Source organism: Ascaphus truei, chromosome 7 (genome assembly GCF_040206685.1).
Source record: "Ascaphus truei isolate aAscTru1 chromosome 7, aAscTru1.hap1, whole genome shotgun sequence".
Lineage (NCBI taxonomy): Eukaryota > Metazoa > Chordata > Amphibia > Anura > Ascaphidae > Ascaphus > Ascaphus truei.
In genome coordinates, this window is record NC_134489.1 from 50,736,565 (window position 1) to 50,758,187 (window position 21,623).

The following is a 21,623-nucleotide window of genomic DNA, read 5'->3' on the forward strand; positions in this document are numbered from 1 at the left end:
TCTCCCACAATGTTTTGTGTCAAGTGTGGGGAGGCTATGGGAGGGCTTAGGTGACGTCACAAACTGGTGAAAGGAACACTCCGTGTGAAAAGCAAACCGGAAGGGACGTCACAGAACTGTAAAACGTCACGAAATTCATTTATTTAAAGAGAGGACTGGAGAGGACACTACACCCATTGAAGAAGTGTCAACGACGAAACGCGTAGGGTTAAACTCACAGGTACGGTGGAGCTACTGAAGCAGTGGTATTGTGGAATACCTGTGATGCTAAAAGAAGCCCCCTACAATACAGTGACTGAATGTGGAATGCCACCACGAGGGTTGCTGCATAAGAAAAGGGTTTCTTTCCTGGACTTTTCTACCACATGACCCAGGGGGGTCCCATTGCTGATTTTGGCTTACTTGCCTGTAAGTGTTTGTTTTTATTACCACTTGTTATAAAGATGGTCTACATTATCCTGGTTGTCCTCTCCTTGTCTTTCCTGGGAGTAACCAGTCCCATCGAGTATCCCGTGTTTCCAGGAGGGAAAAAAAAAAAAAACCTGTTGCTGAGTTGGTTACTTCATAACAACCCAAATGTGTATATCGCTCACATAAAATGTGAGTGAAACTACTACCATTTCCTATTCCAAAAATGTCATAATTATTAAGTATTGCACTATTTTTGGTGTTTTTCTGTTTATTTTCTATATACCGAGATGGGTGCGCATTTGACCCTTCTACGGCTATTCCATTAGTGGATTTTGGACCGAATCCACCGCAGTTGCAGCACATTATTGTTTATCTCAATATTTTTCTCAGTTTTTATAATATACAGTATTTTGCGCTCACACCTTTTGTCTTCATTTTATTAGCACACAATTTTAGGTTTAAAATTTCTAAAGCTAAATAACATCACAAGGTAGAAATAGAATACATCAGGTTTTGGATAAGCTTGGTTAGGATTTTCATCACAACTGATTAAACAACATGTTTTTAAACAAGTTTATCTCTAAACAAAACTACTCTACTTATGCAGTGTCAACAATGTATGCAACGCTTAAAAGATGTACAAATACAAGTATATTATGTTATACAAGTGCATTACATACAAGAACATAAGGGCAGTCCCTGAACCAGGGTTTACAATGTTATCATTTATTGTTTTGCCTGAAATGTAACTAAAGAATCGCCCCTTTGAACCAAGAAATTACACATTATGAATAAAAAGCTTTAAGAAACATGTTAGAATATATTTAATGCTCATGCAGCATTAAATGAAAAAGGGATTTAAAAAAAGGAAATACATGTTCCTATTGTTTACCAATACCAACCGTAGCAGTATAAAAGCATAGAATTTATATTATGTGTAGTGGATAAATTTACCAAACCCGTGCCAATAAACACTTTCTTCTCAAGTCCGGGTAAATTAATCCAATTTGTGATGTTCTTTATTGCACTAGAAGGCCCCGATGCATGTACAGTCACTGCTAGAAGAGCGTAAACCTGTCAATACGCTGCCTGCTGTTTTAGAGGGCAGCAGTGAGGAGAAGGCAGTTTGTAAATTGTACTGGCCGTTCTTCCAGCACAGCACAATTAACTTGGGTATTCCAGTGTTAGAATGGACATCACTATAAGATGTTGTTTGGCTACTGTAATGTATACAAGTGTGTGTAAAACCTTCACATGAGGCCGTGAATCTTGCATCTTTTGACCTTTTGAGATTGTAAAAAAAAAAAAAAAATACGCTGCTGAATCAGAATTCGCAAGTGATTTGCCAAGCATCAAGTGGATTTAGTTTAATATGCGGAGACTATAAATCGGAAACACCACGTTTCCCTAACTGTTTGACGATACAGTATTTAGCTGGAAGCTTAATAATTTGGTTGCATTAGCCCTTTGGTGACCCCAATTGCATTGAAAGGTTTGAGGGTTTTTTCTCCTGAGAACCATGAAAAACCACAACTTTCTACTCTAACCTCATTGTTTGAGCAAAGGTGAGGGATTCATGATTAGTGACAATTTTGTGATAGGACAACTATGCTCTTAAACCAGGATACCACCTGCTTGTAGAGAAATGCTATACATTTGTGAGGATGGCTTTTATCCAATATGGCTGACTAGCAAGTTTCTGCTGGAACGCCAATTCCCTTCAAATTACCATTACGGATTGGTCCATATAGCAGCTACAGCCATTTTTAATTAACACAAGTGCCACACCTGCTTTGGGGAGCACCAGTTCAGGCATCAACGAAAATCTCACACAGTGAGAATAGCTTCTTTAACCCCTTTGACAGTCAATGCACTCCAGACTTCTGCCAACAAAGATGTTAATATTTTTCCACATTAAAACAATATTAGCTATAGGAGTAGCCTAGCAGGGTCAACTCGCTATGACCTTGCTTTAATCACAATGCATCTATACCTCAGGCAACAAAAATGGATTGTAAGCTCTTTCAAGCAGAGGCTTATTGTGCATGCAATGTTATATGTACAGCTCTGCAGTGTTATTACAATATAAGAAAATGTCAATGTTATGACAAAGTTGTACTACTTACAGTTTTGGCTTGGTTTAGCTTAGAAGGCTGACTGGCAAAGTCCAGATTTGGCTCGCTGAAATTTGGAACTTCAGAATACACCATGCAAAACCTAGAGGCACCAGATTAAGGATACATTAAAGCATGTGCAATCAAAAGACACTGCAATTTTATATTTGAGTTCAGGGACTTCAATTATGAAGATGTAACAAACATGTAATTTCCATTCCAGGGCTATCTGGGCCCATATTTAAAGACTTCTGGAGGAAGACTAAACCATTGCCACGAATAAAACGTTGTCACAATATTGTGTTACACCTACAAAATGGTCACAAACCACAAAAAATTTTTTAAAAAAATCAATAGTTCCAAGAATTCCTGGCATTAAAATGTAAAGCAGCAAAATAATCCAATATCAAAAATCTAAACCACCACAAAATACCAATTATTGACTTGCATTTTCATACATCTACAGTATGTATATTCACGCAATTACACAAATAGAAAGACAAATGCAAGTATGTATTTCTATATTGTGCATTAAGAACTGCAACATGGTCTCAAATATACATACACAAAAATGTATATTCACGCAATTACAGACACCGATGTGTCTACATTTACGTTACAATTATAAGTACACATACAATCTATAAATACATACTGTAGATCTATATACAGACATTTACCAGTCTAGAAAATGCCTTTTCCACCACAATTAATACATTAGTATAATTGACTGGCCTGACACAACTACCTCCCCCAATGAAAGCACTCTTACCAGTGTCCGAGGTCAGGACTGTGGGAAAAGGATGTTTTTCTAATTAAACTTAAAGTCCCAAGAGCCTATTTGGGGGACTGTTTTAAAAAAGTGCAAAAATGCACTACAGGTATAACTCAATCACCGCAATCCATGCCACCAGGTATTGTGGGGTACCGTGGTGAGTAACCAAGTCATACGCTTGGTGGTCGTCATTATAAACATGTTAAAACAAGTACAATTCTCACCGTTTTTGCTACCTGCCCCATCCCCTCGCAATTTCCCATTCGGTCAAGAAGAGTATTTTTTGAGCCATATATTCACAATTACCTATAGCTTCACACCTCCCATGCTGAAAACAATCAAAATGAAGTTCCCACAATCCCAGTCACACTGCGTATGGAGTTTGCAGTAAAGTAAAAGTATTCAGTAATGCAGCATCACTGCCATTTTAAGTGATTTATTTTCAGAAAATAGATAAAAAAATGTAGGCAAAAAAAGCCAAACTCCAGTGGTACAGCAACAACCATGGATATACACTACTAGTTACATGTATGGGGACTACACATTAGTAAAAGAGAATGCTACAGTGAGCCCAAAGAAGCAGTGACAAGGTCTTCGCCATTAGCTATGATCTAGAAAAAAAATTCAAACAGGGCATAATAGAAATCTCTTTTGCTGCCAAAAGAAGCCTACAACACATGGCAAAGCAAAGAGGTTAAAGAACCTCATCAGTTAATTTGCATCAATATTTCTTTGGAATTAAAAAACAAATGCTGGACATTGCGACAGTGAATGTGATTACAAGGAACAAGAAAAAATAAAAAAAAGTAAAGGCCAATTCTACTTAAAAAAAATAAATAATGTTGAACCCCCTAATAGGGACATTGTCTTTAAAGATGCAGCGGCTACCAAGACAAAAAGGATCAGACACAAAACAATCCCTCCCAGGACCACTTTGAACAGGCCACTGCCAGTTGTGCACAAAGTGTTACTTACGTCTGATGTCAAAACCGGACACCTATTTTTTTTTTTTTTTTTTTCACATTTTTTTTATTGGGTAGTTACATGAACACAGACATACATGTGGTTATTTTACATCCCAATGCAATACAACATTTTATAACTTTTCTGGAAGGTGGGCATATTGAAATGCCCAGAAAATGGGGTCTCCCGAGGAGGGGGAGACTATAGCTAGTAAAAGAAGAGAAGAGGGAAAGAGGGGGGGGAGGGGTGAGAGGTTGGTGGGCTTTTGCCCCCAGGCGATCGGCCCTCAGCTTGTTATTTTTGACTTTTCCCGTGACAGTTGTCTGTCATTAGTTTGGGATGTTAGCGTGTTGGAGGATGGTATTGTCCTGTAGCGTCAACCAAGGTTCCCAAATCTCATAAAATGGGTTAGATCTCTGTTTTAGAAAGGCTGTGAGCTTCTCCATCTGCATCACCTCGTTAATTCTTTTTTTAATCATTCCCTTAGAGGGGGGGCAAACCTTCTTCCACGAGGCCGCAACTTCACATCTAGCCGCTGTAAGAATAAAGGAGACTAATTTCCTTACTGGTCGGCCGATTTCCTCGATCGGTCTTCCCAGCAGGTAGGTCAGTGGTTCAATAGGGAGCTCGGGGGTTGTAACCTCTTTTATTAAATTTTGGACCATAGTCCAGTATTTCTTAATTTCTGGACACAGCCACCAAATGTGTGCCATGTTCCCCTTTTGACCACAGCCTCTCCAACAAAGATCTGATGCCAGTGGGTAGATTTTGTGTAGTCTCACCGGAGTGAGGTACCAGTTGAAGAGTATCTTATAGATGTTCTCTTTTATGGTTGTGCTTATGGATGTTGCGGAGGCTGCCTCCCATATTTCTTTCCAGTCTTCCTTCTCAATGGGCGTGTTTAAGTCAGCAGCCCACTTCAGCATATAGTCATGCTCCGTTGGGGTTTCCTTGGGCCCTAGCATCGAGTAGATTTTTGATATGAGTCCCCTCTGGTCTGAGTCTGGTTTACATAGGCTCTCAAATTGGGTATGCGATGGGAACTCTGGGTTCGGGGACAGTTTTTGGACAAAGTGTCTGATTTGGAGGTATTTAAATACATCCAGCTCCTGGGTCTTATGTCTGGCGCGCAGATCCTGAAAACTTAGGAGGCTCCCTAGGGATAGGACATCAGACACTATTTTGATCCCTTTCTTCTTTAATTGGTCGTAATGTCTCGATCTACAGCCCGGTGGGAAAGTGGGGTTGTCAGTGAATGGCGTTAGTTGTGTGCCAGGAGTCGAGAGTTTGTACTTGAGCTTAGTCTTCAGCCAGACCCCCCAGGTATGTCTAGTTGTTCTTAATTTGAATTTTTGTGGGGGCATATCCTCTCTGTTCATATTCCAAAGGCAGGCCGGCAGAGAAGGCACCTCAGAATAGTGTGTTTCTATTTTAAGCCAGCACCGCAAATTTGGCTCCGAATTCCACAATGCTGCTTGTTTTAGTTGAGCGGCCTGGTAATATTTGTTGATGTCAGGAACTCCCATGCCCCCTCTCCCTCGTGGTGACAATAGCACTGATCGGGCTACTCTAGGTCTTTTTCCTTGCCAGATAAAATGGAATATCCTGTTTTGGATATTTTTAATTTCTGAGCCGGGGACATGGATCGGTAGAGTCTGAAAATAGTATAACAGTCTAGGAAGAATATTCATTTTAACGGATATCATTCTACCGATCCATGATATCTGGTAGTCTTCCCATTTGCTCAAATCCTTTTTGATTTTGTCAAAGAGAGCTGGGTAGTTGTGCCAATATAGTGATTGGTAGTCCTTCGATACATTCACTCCCAGGTATTTGATGTATGAAGGGCTCCACTTATATGCAAAATTTATTTTAAGTAGTTTCACTTCTGGCTCTGTGAGACTGAGATTAAGAGACTCAGATTTTTCACTATTAATCTTGTATCCTGAGATACTGCCAAAGTCTTCTAGCTCTCTTTGGAGGTTGGGGAGGGAAGTTTGTGGTTGGGTTAACGTCAGAATAATATCATCGGCAAATAGGGAGATTTTGTAGTCTGTGTTTCCAATTGCTACGCCTTTGATATTAATATTATTTCGTATTTTAGCCGCCAGTGGTTCTATGGTGAGAGCAAAAAGGAGGGGGGACAAGGGGCATCCACGTCTGGTGCCATTTTTTATTTGAAATCTCTCGGAGTTTCCTCCCGGGAGCCTGACTATTGCCGACGGGTTTTGGTATAGGGCTTGGACTCCCTCTAGAAATGTATTTCTGAAACCAAATTTCTCTAGTGTTTTGGTTAGGAATAGCCAATCTATTCTGTCGAATGCCTTCTCTGCGTCTAGGCTCAAGAGCATTGCCCTGGAGTTTGTGAGGTGGACATGTTCAATAATATTGAAAATTTTCCGGGTGTTGTCTGATGCCTGACGCCCCAAGACAAAACCCACTTGATCGGTGTCAATTAGTCTGGGCAGTATAGGGTTCAATCTATTGGCCAAGATCTTACTGTATAGTTTAAGATCATTGTTTAGGAGCGATATGGGTCTGTAACTCCCGCATTGCGCCGGGTCCTTCCCTTCTTTATGGATAATGGCAAGGTTTGCCGATGACATAGATGGGGGGATTGGATTCCCTTCCAGAAATTAGTTGAATAGGTTTAGTAAATGCCTATTCAGTATTGGGATGAACTTCTTATAGTATGCATTGGAGAAGCCATCTGGGCCTGGTGTTTTTGACACCTTAGAGGACTTTACTGCGGAAATCAATTCTTCTTTAGTTATTTTGGCATTGAGGGAGGAATTTTCCTCCTCTGTTAATGTGGGAAGCTCGCAGTCGCTGAGGTAGAGCGAAATTGCCTCTGATCTCATAGTCTCCGAGGTTCCCCTCTGGGTTTTCAAATTATAAAGTTTGGTGTAGTATTTGGTGAATTGCTCCGCTATTTTCTTCTCGATATATAACATCTCACCGGACTCACTCCTGACTGATGTGATTTGGGATCTCTTTTGTATACCTCTTAATTTAGAGGCCAAGAGTCTATCTGCTTTATTGCCCTTATCATAGAATCTTTGTTTAGTCCATTTAAGAGCCTTTTCAACTTTTTCTAGTTGGATGCTTTTTAGCTCGTTTCTGGTGGCGGATAGTACCTTGTAGAGTCTTTTGGATGGATTTGTTTTGTGTTCTATTTCTAATTTGGTTATTTTCTCCGTCAGGTCTTTTACTGTCTTAGCATTAATTTTTTTCCTATGGGCGGCGATTGAGATAAAATTTCCCCTGATCGTCGCTTTATGGGCTTCCCATAGGATTGCAGGCGATGAGACTGATCCACAGTTATTTGTGAAGTATTCCTTGAGGGCTTTTTTAATTTTTGACTCCACTTCGGGGCAGTTTAGTAATGAGTCATTTAGTCTCCAATTATAGGAGAAGGACTTCACAAATGGGACCGATAGGGTTAAGGTAATGGGCGCGTGGTCAGACCACGTTGTTGGGCCTATATCTGAGTCTGTGGACGCCTCTAGAACATTTTTGGTTCCTAGGAAGTAATCAATGCGTGAGTAGGACCGGTGAGGTGTCGAGAAGAATGTATAGTCTCTCTGTCCCTGGTGTTGGGTTCTCCATATGTCTACCAGTGAGAAGTCCTTGAGGATTTCTCTAAATTTTTTCCCTTTGTTCAGAGTGTTTGGGGTGTGTGCGAGCGACCCGGGTCCAAGGATTTGTCCTCGGTCGGATTGAGTGTCATGTTTAGATCGCCTCCCACTATCATAGAGGGTAAGTATTCTGGGTCTATTTCTTCCAGGATTTTGTTCAGGAACATTGTCTGGTTTTCGTTCGGGGCGTATATGTTGATTAGGGCTATAGCTGTACCAGAGTGTCCCGTACACCACGAGAAACCTACCCTCTGGATCTGTTACTGTTTTTATTAGATTAAATGGGGTTCCTTGGCGGATTAATATCGCAACCCCTCTTTTTTTACTGCTAAATGAGAAAAAAAAACCCCAGGGGAATGCGTTTTGAAATGTTTTAGGCTGGTCCTGGGATGTGAAGTGCGTCTCCTGCAAGAAGATTATATCCCCTCCTGAGCTCTTCATTTCCTGAAGAGCCAAATGTCTCTTTCTATTGTTTTGCAGGCCTTTTACATTAAGAGAGACCAGTTTGATTACTGACTGAGTAGCCATGATAATTTTTTGTTAGTAGAGTTTTCTGGGACTTCGCCTTTTCCAACCGCGAGGTTTTGCTTTATTCTCTAATTTTCTCCTTTCGGGGTATTGGCCTGGTCTACCCTTAGGGCGCGGGTGACAAAGTTGGGGCTGCTCACCTGGGGCAAAAGGAGAGGGTGGGGTAGGGCAAGGAAGGGGGAGGGGTCGAGAGGGAAGGGTCCCTGCTGGGATAGTCTCAGCAGGGGGTTTGGGGAAGAGAAAGAAAAAGACTAGGCTTCTAAGTGCCTAGTGTAACTGAAGACCGGTCGTCTACTGACCAGCTGTCGAGCTTACGGTCCTTGGAGGGTGTAACCGGATCTATCACCTTTCGGGGGGCACGGGGAGTCATGGACCCTAGAGTTGCTTTATCTATTGCACCTTGAGTTGTTGACCTGGGCTACTGTTATGAGTCAGGGGCCCGGAGGATCAGTTGGCTTGAGCCCCTTTAGGGTGGGTGTTCCTAGGGGGGGTGGGTCAGGGGAGGGGGGTAGGGGGGGGGGGAACAGGCAGGGAGGGGGGGGGGGGGTTGGAGGTGGGATGAGGGGGGGGGAGAGGGGGTTGGAGGTGGGATGAGGGGGGGAGGGGGTGGAAGGTGGGGTAGGAAGGGGGGGAGGGAAGAAAGGGGGGCTGGGGGGAAGGAGGGGGGAGGGGAGAAAGGAGGGGGGGAGGGGAGAAAGGAGGGGGAGAAGGGGGGGGATATGGGGCACTTTTGATCCCCTGTATCGCTTGCGATTGTCTTCCCTGGGGGGGGGCAGTCTTATCTAGCGGTCGAGGGGGGGCGCGGGGGACCGCGGGTGGGTTGGGAGGGGGAAGGCAAGGCCACTTCTTGTCCTCGGACAGCATGATAAACATTTAGCTCTTCCCCCCCCCCCCCCCCCCCCCGAAAGTCCCCACAGACCGGTCACCATCGCGGGATCATCCGTGCCAGCACCGAAACGTTACCCCGCTCTGGGTAGCGGCCCTGTGTTCTCCTCGCCTCGTTCGCAGCATCGTAGAGATCCTGTGCGATCGGCGTGTCAGGGCAACTGAACGGGGATCTCTTCTCCCTGAGCGGCCATGTCCCGTGGTTCCCGCGGTGTATCAACCTCTCGCGTGAGTGGCTCCGAGAGATCATTCTCGCGTCGGTCGTACTCGGGGGCAGTCGCATCAGGGCTCCATCTTCATTCTCGTTGCAGGTTTCGGCAGGTCACGGCTCCAGGGGGGTGTGGGGGTAAGTGCAGCTTTACCTTACTTCTCCTTCTGCGTCTTCTGATGCAAGTCAGCGATTCTTTCAGACACTCTTGCTGGGCCGCCTCGATCATCTTCTTGTCCGCGGTGTGGGGTGGAGTCCATCCATGAGGGAGGGGGGGTCAGACCCAGGGCCTGGGCGAATGGGAACATATCTTCTGGGTGTTTCATGGTAAAGAACCGACCTCCCTTGTTCACTACCAGTTTGAACGGGAAGCCCCAGCGGTAGTTTACATCCTTCTCTCTCAGGAAGGAGGTGAGGGGCTTTAGGTCTTTGCGCCGGTTCACTGTAAGTTTTGATATGTCGCTGAACAGTTGAATGGGCTCGCCCTGGTAGGTGAGGGGTTCCAGTTCACGGCAGGCAGTCATGATTTTCTCTTTTGAGGAGTAACTGTGAAGCCTCACAATGATATCTCGCCTTCTTTTGGGGTCTTCTGATCTAGGCCCTAGAGCTCGGTGGGCTCTATCAATTTCGAGGTCCCGTTCGGCGATGTCCTTGCATATCATTGTAAACAGATCTGTTAGGTAAGGCTTGATTTGCGAGGGGGAGATCGTTTCAGGGACATTTCTTATTCTGATGTTCTGTCTTCTGTCTCTGTTTTCCTGGTCTTCTTGGCTCTCCCTTAAAGCCGCGATCTCCTCCCTCAGGCGGATGATCTCCTCCTCCGCTGCCGTTTGTCTGTTGAGGGCCTCCTCTACTCTGTTCTCCACCTCAGTGGTTCGGCTAGTTAATGAGGCAATCTCCTCTCTTATGTCCCGCACTGCCTCTTTGATTTCCGTTTGTAGGGAAAGATGTAATTTTGTGTGCATGGAGATGAATAGCTCCTCCATATATTCACGTGTGAGAGGCTCTCTCTCCTCCCTGTCTCCCCTCGGCTGGTTTTGGGCCCTCGCGGGGGTCGGCTGGCCTCGTGTACCGCCGCCATCTTGCTTTTCTGTATGTTCCTCCGGTCTTTTCGGGGAAGGAGAGAAAAACTTCGTAACCCCTGGGACCACTGGCTTCTTTCCTTTAGAGGACATTGTATCTGGGTTTAGCTCTGATTCGGGCTCGAAATCAGGGCGAGATTTGAGCTTTTTTGGTGCTTTTTAATAAAATTGTGCAGGAGGGTCGACGGAGCTCCTCGTTCACCCAACCATCCCTGGTGAAGTCACCGGAAGTCCTCCCGGACACCTATTTTTTAATCATTTTAAAGGTTTACTGGTCTACTCCTTTTTGTTTCCGGTCACGGTGTTCAACAAGAGTTTGAGCAACAGCCTCCCTCATCTCCAGAATCTTTATTAGCTCTGACAAACAGGGTGGGCTAGGAGTAAATAAAACACTGACAAACTCCTATACATAAGCGAGGTTCAATTAGTATAAAGAAAGACACACCTACAGTGCAAGTATTTAACGTTTTGTTTGTAAGCATAAATGGAAACTTGGGAGGGGTTTGATTTCCTCCCTTGTGTGAGGAATCAAATAGAAGTACTCCACGGTCACTTAGCAGCGGTATTAGGTTATTAAAGAGTAATCCATTTTAAATCAGTTTTAATAGAGAATCTTGATTTCTATAACAATATTAGCACACTTCCCCTGCAGTGCAAGATTTTTGTAGCACTTTACGGTTTGTGATAATTTGTTTCGAATATTCCCAGCAGCTTGAGCTGTAAATTGTAACAATAGATAATGTTACCTTACTAATTTAAGAATACATTGTAGCTCTTGAGTTACACCGACTGAAGGATTGATTTAAAAACTAAAAGACAGATATTTAGTGAACCCTGGGAAGCAGGATTTTTCTAATCGATCACAGGAGAACGAATCGATCTGGTAACTCGTTTTCAATAAAAAAGGTAAACAAATATATCTATCTCTCTCTATCATTTGTTTACCTTTTTATTGAAAACGAATTACCAGATCGAATTACTATTAAATATATATATATATATATATATATATATAACAGAAAACATTTGTTTGCTGTGCATCTGGGCAAGCTGATTGGTCCGTCGGTCTGTCACTCAGCCTCTGGCCAATCTGATTGGTCTGTGGCCCCGCCCCACCCCCACATGCCTCATTGGCCTGTGTGGTTCTTTGACCACACCTACCCTCACCCCTGCACACTACTCACACCATCCGGCCCTCCGGTACCGCGTCAACCCAGCCCCCCACCCGGCTCCCCCTCATCAATGAACCCCCTCACCCGCAGCTCACTCGCCGGCTCCCCCTCAGGCGGCCGGTCCGTTACCCCTGGCCATTACCGTCCCCCTCGCGGCGCCCTTAACCCTGCTTGGCCGCGCGCTGCAGGGACATGGGCGCGGGGGGAGCACGGCAGTGGCGGTCGCGGCTGACTGTCCTCTGGGGCGGCCGGGACACGGGAGCCTCCAGCCTTCCCTCTGCACGCGCCTCCTGCCGCCATTCTCGGCCACTCCCCCCCCCTCCCAACCTGGGACGGAGTGGAAGCGCCAACCAAGCTTACCCTGCTCACGCCTCCTGTCACAGCCCACCTGTCTCGCGCCCCCCCACCCGGCCGCCAACTTCACACCCGCTCAAGGTAAGTCACCCACACACTGTCTCCCTCCACCCACCCAGTGTCAGTAACCCACCCACCCATTCACCCAGTCAGTAAAGGCAGTAACCCACCCAGTCAGTAAAGTCAGTAAACCAGTGAGTAAAAGTCAGTAATGCCGGAGCGGAAGAGAGGGGGCGTGGAGGTGAGGGGACCGCCGGCAGGGGGGCACGGAAAAAGGTTTGCACCCCCCTGCCTTAGGGAACAGATTCCAGTTGGAACACACAAGATGCAGTGACACTTCTAGTTCCCGTCTAATAGATCCGGTGTGTGGAACGAAATAGTGACACATATTAATGCTTTTTGGTATATTGATTGAGTGGAACAGATCGGAGGGGGAACAGCCAGTATTAGCGATAGAGACACTTCCTTTTCTCTTGTTCAGTGTTGAGAAGTGAAACACTAGGAAGTTCAAGCTTCTCGATGTGAAGGACTTCAAGCAATTTCTATCATGCGGTATGGGAGCAGACATACACCCAATATGCCATCCAACAATATTTGATATTTATGATTATGCATATAAATTGATTCTGTTGTAGATTCCACTTTCCTGAGGTCATTTTCGAGGAAGGGACACAGGGTTTAAAGCTGCAGTTCCAGCAATATCCTTCATGTGTGCTTTTTTTATTTAAATAAATCAGTTCTGTACTATGAGAAAATACTTGTAGCATTAAAAAGAAAAAATAATAATTTTAAAAGACAATTTTAATGTTTTCTAATGTAACAAGCATTTCTGTTCCTATAGCAACCATTTACAAAGTCCCCCCCTTCCCCTTCTGAAACAGCATCACCTTTTTGAGCCCTGCCCTCTAGCAGTAAACCAATTAAAATCTAGTGCCTGCCTGGTCACATGATCTTCCTCACAGAACTTTGGCTATCAGTGCAGCAGAACAGGACCCAAGATGCATTTAGTGAACCCAGGGTCGAATCTTCAGCGATCGATTACAAGAGAACGGATCGAGCAGCAACGTTGCTAATCACTTGTCAGTGTGTAGATAGTATTGATGCACATATTGAACGAATAAAAAAAATGTAAAAACAAATGTAATGACAGCTTAAGCTGCAGCTTTAAAAACTGAAACAGTTGCACGGTTTACACTGCGCTGGACCGAAACGTTGGGGTTCGAATAGACCGCATATCGCTGGTAAGTGACCCTAGAGTGCCGCTATTTTGATTGGAAAATTCTGGGTATCTTTATTTGCGTTCAGCACCTGCAAGTATTCCACATTTATACATAAAGAGTACTATTTTAGTATCTCACTGTTAAACAGGACCTCGCACAAGCAAAAACTGCCCATCCCTGTATTCCCAATAATCCTCAACAGCCCTCTCACAGTTGGCCAACTGTAGATGAACACCTGAATGTTACTGCATGTACCCCATCACTGCAAGAACCTTATGGAGTCTACAATTCTCATTTAGCCACAAGGGATTGACAACAATCCCTCACTTCTGCCATGTACAGCTCCACATGGATTTTATATTATTTCTTTAAGGCATCATATCCGTGTCTATTTTGGTCATGTTTACTCTGTTGCTACTTAATAAAGTGTTTAAAACGTGCAGGAAGAGGTTTGGTAAATTGATACTCATATCTATATAATGCTACTAGCTTAAGTAAAGGAAAACTGCCATACTATTGTTACAGGAAGAAGGAGCGGCTCAGTGAGTAAAGTCACTGACTGGCATTGAGCGTTTGAAGCAGGGGAGTCTGGTTCAATTCCCGGTGTCGGCACCTTGTGACCTTGGGCAAGTCACTTCATCTCCCTGTGCCTCAGGCACCAAAAAACACGCTATACAAGAACATGCTATTATTATTACTTCCCAGATTCCATTTCAAAGCAAAAATTCCCTGTCTTAAAACCCTCTTGTCTGAACCAGTGGGTCTGTTAGTGTAGGACTTCTGAGGTCCTACATAAAATATGTCCTATTACCAGAAAAATATGTATGGCTACTGGGCAGTCCATTAATAAAACTGACCTCAGACACTGTATTACACTGTATGTATGACTGGGACTCAGTCAGAAGCATTCATTCGTATCTGAACAAGGGTCTGTTTCATCACCGTGAAAACCTATAATGCACTTTCTAAATGCATGTGATATCCCAACATCTATCTCCTTTAGAAACCACGTCCTTCACTTCTGCTACTTGACCTTCTCGCCACTCCACATGAATCCTTCCCTACACATCTCTTTGGATGCAGCTGTCCAGGTTACTACATCTACCGCTTTGGTTAGGTCCTTTAAAGAGAATCACAACCTACAAGGAATTTAGAGAGACCAACTAAACCATGATGCCCACCACTGCCCATGCATGTACATCCAACCTGCAGTACCTGGAACATCATTACAAAGGCCGAGTTTCATACAGGACTGAGCTAGCATGTAGGTTGAATTACCTTTTCTCAGCCCTAGAGGGTGGTCCCTCCAGTCAGGGCAGTGTGTGGAAGCTCGCATTGCGGCTGCCTGCACCGTACCTGACCTGTGAATAAATAGAGGACTTCAGTTTCCCATGCTGCTAGTCCTTTCACATTATGCCAAGAATAAACATTAAAAGGAAATTCGCTCAGTCTGGTAAAAACAGTGTGAAACATTAACCAAAACTACCAACGGAAAAATGTGCTTTGTGGATTGTGTGGGTGGCAGAGCAATCTCTGGAACCAGATAGGAAAGCCTAACATTTAGCAGATAGCTGTACTGTTGTGACGTGCTTAATATTTTAAGTTTAGGTCTTTGAATACTCCTCCGACTTTAAACCATTGAGCGATATTGGTTTAAAAAAGTGTAAACAAAAAAAAAAACAGTAAAATGTATTGAATAAAAAATAGCCGCATCTTTAAATCAAATTGTATGGGTTCTTTCTGGAACAAAGGAGAATAAAAAACGCAGACCACCAATAGTTTATAAATACATGCATTAATTACATTACAGCCTAACCCATAACCATCACCCTTTATGCATTCTATTGCAACTTAAGTACAGAATGGGTGAATGTAAAAATCTATATAAGTAAACAATCCTTTATTTACAATTTGTGTCCTAAAGGCGCAACAGCTATGTACAGGAAATATTGGGTAAATAATTTTTGGGGCACGTGTGTGTTAAACTAAAAAGTGCAACAATACACAAATTGATTTTTCTGCAATTTGGCACACACTTATCTTCCAACTCTTGATTCACTGAATCAGGATCAATAAACAATTTGAAATCTTTATATGTTTACAAGTGCAACTGTCCCCTTTCCTCTACCTGACCAACCTAACATTGTAATCCATAAACCGTACTAAGGAAAGCTATAATTAGCAATAGTGACGATAGGAGTGCAAAGTGCTTTGGGAGAGATATTTTTGTGAAATTGTTGAGTACTACGTACGGGTCTACTTTTCCCATTTCTGTTTCTACTTATCCTCCTTCACTGTATACAGATGTGTCCAGACCTGCTGCTTAGTGTTTAAGACAAACATGCTGAAATCGACAGCCTGTCCGCGGCCCAGAACACAGTACATTTTGAAGCACGGGAGGATTAAAGCGAGTCCTCCGCAGTCTTAGGCCGTAGCTATAGTGCCGTCACCGGGCGGCGGGGTCGCAGGCTTCCAGCAATTTGATTTGTTCAAGGGCCGTCACGTGTCGCGACAGCTCTTGAAATTTAAATTCTGCCGGCCTCCAGTTTCCGTGACGTCGCTCCGTCACGCGCACTATATTTGTTTTCGGGCGACGTCGCCTCATCGTTGCCGGCACTATAAGAGCGGCCTTAATCCAACAGGGCCAGCCAGTTTGAGAGCTGCACAGAAGAGCCCCAGAGAGCAGTCTCTCTCCACGTCTCCCATGAGCAGCTCTGAAGCAGTCAGTTTGTCCTGCCCCTTCTTAATGTAGATGCCCAAATATCAGTATCTACATCACAAGGGGGAATACAATAGGACCATATTCGGTTATGTAGTCATCAAGGGCGTTGGACAGGACACTTAACTCATTTGATTCACCATTTCATTCCTTACCTTTACCTCAAAGCACCCAATTCAACCAACCAATCAGCTTGCTTGATTAACCACGATTCCATCAAGTTTGATTGAGAAGTCATTCTCAGCCAAATTTGATGAATGTTCACATGGTAAAGCCACCAAGAGGATTGATATAAGATATAAGGCCTGTCGTGTCTCATCTGACAGGAAGAAGACAAGAACTACTCAATGGAGTCTGCTCTTCTATCAATGGAGGATCCATTGCTTTGGATCAAGTTGTGGATCCATCAACCTGGATCTATATTTGTGCCATCAAACAGGGATTACTTTTTAGGTTTTTTTTAAAATATTTTTGGACATTGGGCTAGGATTGTTTTTTTAAAGTATGGGCATCAGCTCTTTATTGGATTTACCTGTTGGTGCCATTGAGGATGGTCTTCATTCTGGCAGGGGTAAGTACCATTTGTACTTAGAGTAGTAACTGATTGACAATGCTGCCATCTAAGCCCCTGTTTAAGGGCTTAGGTAGCCACAGTGACAATCAATGGATCAAAAGGTGTTGGATTGTTATTTTATTGTAATGTCTACTTTATTGAAACTTATTTTTTTAATGCTTCTCAATAGGCAAAAGCGCTATTAGCCAGATTTGGCAAATAGGACTATTGCCCCATTACATTGGGGTGGGAGAAGAAACACTGAGAAAACTCTTTGTTGGGTGGGGGGGAGGGCGGGGTGGGGTTTATGGGTGATGCAGGTAGTTGCCCAGGGGTGCGTAGTCACCTGAGAGGGGGTGGCAAGAGAGCGTAACCCATTAACGTAGCGATAAGCCACAGAATTAAATGGGGGTTTGTTATTTTAATAGTGTTTATATTTATTTTAAATGTATGTTTTATGTGGCAGGTCCTCATTACACAGTACATTTTTTGGGATTAAGTTCAAAGGTGGGTACTTGCCCTGAGATGGGGAGGGGGGGAGGGAGAATGGTTAACCCTTTCATTATCTTAGCACTTGGCCACTAAGATAATGAAGGGGGCCAAGTAATTTAGTCGGGTCTGTCCTGCCCCTTGATGTAGATAACAAGGAGAAACACTATAGGACCATATCTTGTCATCTACGTTACCAAGGGGGTTGGACAATACATTTAAGTGTTCATTCCAACCCGTTGATGAAGTAGATAACCCAATACGGTCCTCAAATGTTGCCCCTCATGGACGTAGAAACCCATATTCGGGCATCTACGTCATCAAGAGGTAGGACAGCTAGAGACTGCTTCAGAGCTGCTCCGGGACACACAGACTGCTTCGCTTCTCTGCTCAGCTCTTAGAGACTGTCTCTATGCCGGCTAATGGGTGGGAGGATTAACGCAGTTAATCATCCTGGGGCGCTTACTGTTTGGGGCCATGAACGCGCGTGGCTGCTGTGTTGTACGGCAGCTGCGCACAAACACAGCACCGAGAACAGCAAGTCTGGTCACATCTGTATGTATTGTTAGTTTTAGCACTAAGGGTGGCAACTTTATTTTAAAATGTTTTATCCATCCAAGGATTGAGAAAAGCTTTGAATAGGAGTTTTAAACAGAAGAAACGCCACACTAAACTTCAACAGTTTATCACTGAAACAAACTGATTAAAAGATCCACACTACTCTTCTTGTTCTCCATATCAACAGCTTTAAAATGGGTTGCCGGGGGGGAATATTAAAAAAAAATATATACAAATATATTCACACAACAAAGAAGTCACATTTTGCAGAACCTTTTTTGCTGCATCTATACAATAAGAAACATTTAAAGAACCGCAAACTCAGACTTCAAGCATTGAAAGGGTTAATCTGAACATGTACAATTTCTCTATTGGCAAGAATAGAAAAGTAACACTTACTCTCCTATTTTCTGAAGGTCCCCTCCTCTTCCAGTGTAGAGTGTCAAGCATCCTTTCCACATAGACGCATAACTAGAAAAACAAACCCAAAGTCAAGATGAGAAAAACAAATGCATTCTTCATTTAGAAAGGTTAAGCACACCAGGTAAACAAAATTACTCAACTGAGCAAATTTTGTTAAGAAGATTCAGAGAGAACCCATGAATATATCTGCAGCTCTTCCACAAGACCTTTGTCAGATCAAAAAGTGGTTAATCTGTTTACAAGGATTCTGGGTAGTCACAAATACCCAGTGTATATGTAACAGCTCATCAATTCTCACATGGACTTCTTAGACCAGGGGTGTCAAACATGTGTCCCGCCAAACACTTTTGTCTGTGCAGCATGGAGCGACGGGAGAGAGCGCATGTAGGAGAGAGAAGCTGGTGAGGAGGGGGAACATGTAGGGAGGATAAAGCAGGTGAAGAGCAGAATGTGGGGCGGCGGCAGATAAGCAGACGAGAAGAGCATGTGGGGGGGGGGGGGGAGAAAGAGAGGAGATAAGCAGGCAAGGAGAGTGTCACGGGAGACCAGGCATGTACACCTTTTTATCTGGATCATACATTGAGCAAAACAAGATAAGTGAAATAAATTGAAGATTTATTTGCATGAAACTACATAAGAGCACACATGGGACCTGGGGCAAAAAAACTACACTTTCCTAGCTTAATAGAGCACTAAACAGGAGTCTTCTTCAGGACTTAGCCAGAAATGTCTTGGAACCCAAATCGGCATGACGTCCCTGAGGCCACCGCTGTCTTTCCTCTGGAGGACTTGAAATCTCTTCACTGAGTTCTCTCCAAACGTCCTGGAACTAAATTCGTCTTGCAATCCTAGCTGCAACCGCTACGTTCAGTTTTCAGAATTTGGCCGCAAAAAGCTGGACTTAGAAAATATTTCACCTTGGATTTCTGAAGCCGGTGTCTTTGCTATTTCTTTCAGAGCCTCTTTTGGTCGTTTCAAATTTGCTGTCAGAAAACAGTGGAGGTTTTTTCTTGTACACCAAGTGGTCCAAGATATAATGGGCAATGAGTGGCTTCAGAAAATATATTTTTTATCACAAACCGTTTGGAAAAGATGTATCCCTTCTGTGTAGGATCTCACTCACTACAGATGCATGCGGAACATGTGCACAAGGCAAACAAGGCATGCAAAAGCCCAATATTACTCTGACAATCTCCACCAGAATACATCAAACCCAGCTAACTTCTGGAAGGTTATCAACAATATATTCCAGCCTCCTAACCATCAACAACCACGTAATATCACTAAGGGGGATATTACTCTGACAAACCCCACTGACATTGCAAATGCATTCAATGATTACTTTGTGGGGTGTGCCACTAACTTATTAGCGAAATGCAGCCCAAACCACAAACCTGAATCTCATCCTGGGAGTACCCCTATAGTCCCACCCCCTCCCAACACTGCCCACAATTTTCAATTTGGCCCAGTATCTGAAGAGGAGATTAGACAAGCGCTCCTCAAACTAAAACTAAGCAGCCAATGTGAACCCGACTTACTACAATCTAGGTTCCTACGACTTGGTGCCCCAGCCATTGCCAAACCAATTGCGTCCATAGTCAACTCTATCCTGTCTGCAGGCCACATCCCTAAGATCTGGAAAACTGCCAGAGTTGTCCCAATCTTCAAAAGTGGGGACAAAAACACTGTCTCAAACTACAGGCCAATCTCACTTCTCCCAATTCTATCCAAAGTCATGGAAAAATGTGTCCACTCCCAATTAAGCGATTTCTATACCAAGACAAATTTCCCTAGCCAATTCCAATCTGGCTTTCGTCCCAAACACTCTACCGTAACTACCCTGCTAAAAGTTTGCAATGGAATCCAGTGTGGAATGGAACGGGGACAACTCACTGGTGCAGTATTCCTAGATTTTGCAAAGGCTTTTGATAAAGTTGATCATGCTATCCTGCTTAACAAACTCCAGAGCTCTGGAATAGGGAAGCATGCTTTAAACTGGTTTCAGTCCCTAACTATCAGGATGATCCCAACATGTGTCCATCTCAGGCTCTAACTCCAACCCCCTGGATATCACCTGTGGTGTCCCGCAAGGCTCTGTTCTGGGGCCCCTACTCTTCTCAGTGTTCATTAATGATCTTCCCACAGCTTGTAAGGAAGCCTCAATACACATGTATGCAGATGACACAATCCTATATGCACACAGCCATAGCCTCTCTGACCTTCAACACATACTTCAGTCTGACTTTTTGAGACTCGAAAACTGGATTTCCCAAAACAAACTGTTTTTAAACACTGGCAAGACTGTAATAATGGTATTTGGGACCAAGACTAAATTTGTAAAGCTTCCAGTGACTGAGCTCCTGATTAGAACCAATGCTAACACCACCCTAACACCTGTCACTAGTTTTAAATACCTGGGCTTATGGTTCGACTCCCACTTAACATTCGGGATGCACATTGATACTCTGACAACCAAGACCTATGCCAAACTAGGGGTACTTTATAGGAACAAATCCTCCCTACGTCTCCTGGTCAGAAAGCGTATCGCACAGCAGATGCTAATGCCAATTATTGACTATGGAGACATAGTATATGGCTCGGCACCTCAAACCCACCTTAGAAAACTTGACACCCTCTACAATTCAATTTGTCGTTTTGTTCTCCAATGCAACTATAACACACATCACTGCGAAATGCTTAAAGAACTTGATTGGTCATCACTCGAGTCTAGGCGCAAAGTTCACCTTTCCTGTCTTGCCTTCAAATTCTTCATGGGCAAGCTACCCAGCTACCTGAACAAGCTCCTCACCCCTACCACATGCAGCACCTATCACCTGAGATCAGACTCCAAAAGACTGTTCATGGTCCCAAGGCTCAACAAAGTATCCGGATGTTCCTCCTTCTCCTACCGTGCACCCCAAAACTGGAACAACCTACCAGAGACTCTCACATCCACCACCAGTTTAAGTTCTTTCAAATCTAAGGCTGTCACACATTTTAATCTGGTCTGTAACTGTTTCATACACTCATAATATACATTTTCTTTAACTGTGCATGCAATGTCTTGTATATAATGTATACCCTGTTCATTTATGTAACTGTACTTGTAACCATGTATTATTTGTTTTACTCTGTGCCCAGGACATACTTGAAAACGAGAGGTAACTCTCAATGTATTACTTCCTGGTAAAATATTTTATAAATAAATAAATAAAGACTGAGAGTCCTCACAAAAGGTGAATTCAGCCTTTGCCAAGATTACACAGCGAACCACTATTCCCCTTCTGGAATCCCATAGATAGATTCATTTAAACATTATTCCACTATTGGATCAGCTTTTAAGCCCTTTGTATCCTTGGACTGCATAGTCCATACCATGAAATTATGGATAGTCCAGATAGAGGAACATCTGTAAGCTGGTGTGAAGAGGCAAAGAATCCAATAGCATTGTATTCCTATAAAAGCAGTTGATTTTGTGCGATACCTCATTCAATGCCATCAAGCTTATGGCCAGGTTCTCATCCCTAGCAG

At 43.6% G+C, this 21,623-nt stretch overlaps 1 protein-coding gene across 1 annotated transcript in view; it reads right to left on the reverse strand.

Moving 5' to 3' along the window:
• The window catches only part of NABP1 (nucleic acid binding protein 1), a 43,758-nt gene that overhangs the window by 11,335 nt on the left and 10,800 nt on the right, over positions 1-21,623 (reverse strand). The window contains exons 3-4 of the mRNA XM_075608348.1: positions 18,069-18,140; positions 2,538-2,628 (exon numbers count right to left, since the gene is read on the reverse strand). Coding sequence (XP_075464463.1) covers positions 2,538-2,628; positions 18,069-18,140 — 163 coding nt within the window. The remainder of the gene's footprint in view (positions 1-2,537; positions 2,629-18,068; positions 18,141-21,623) is intronic.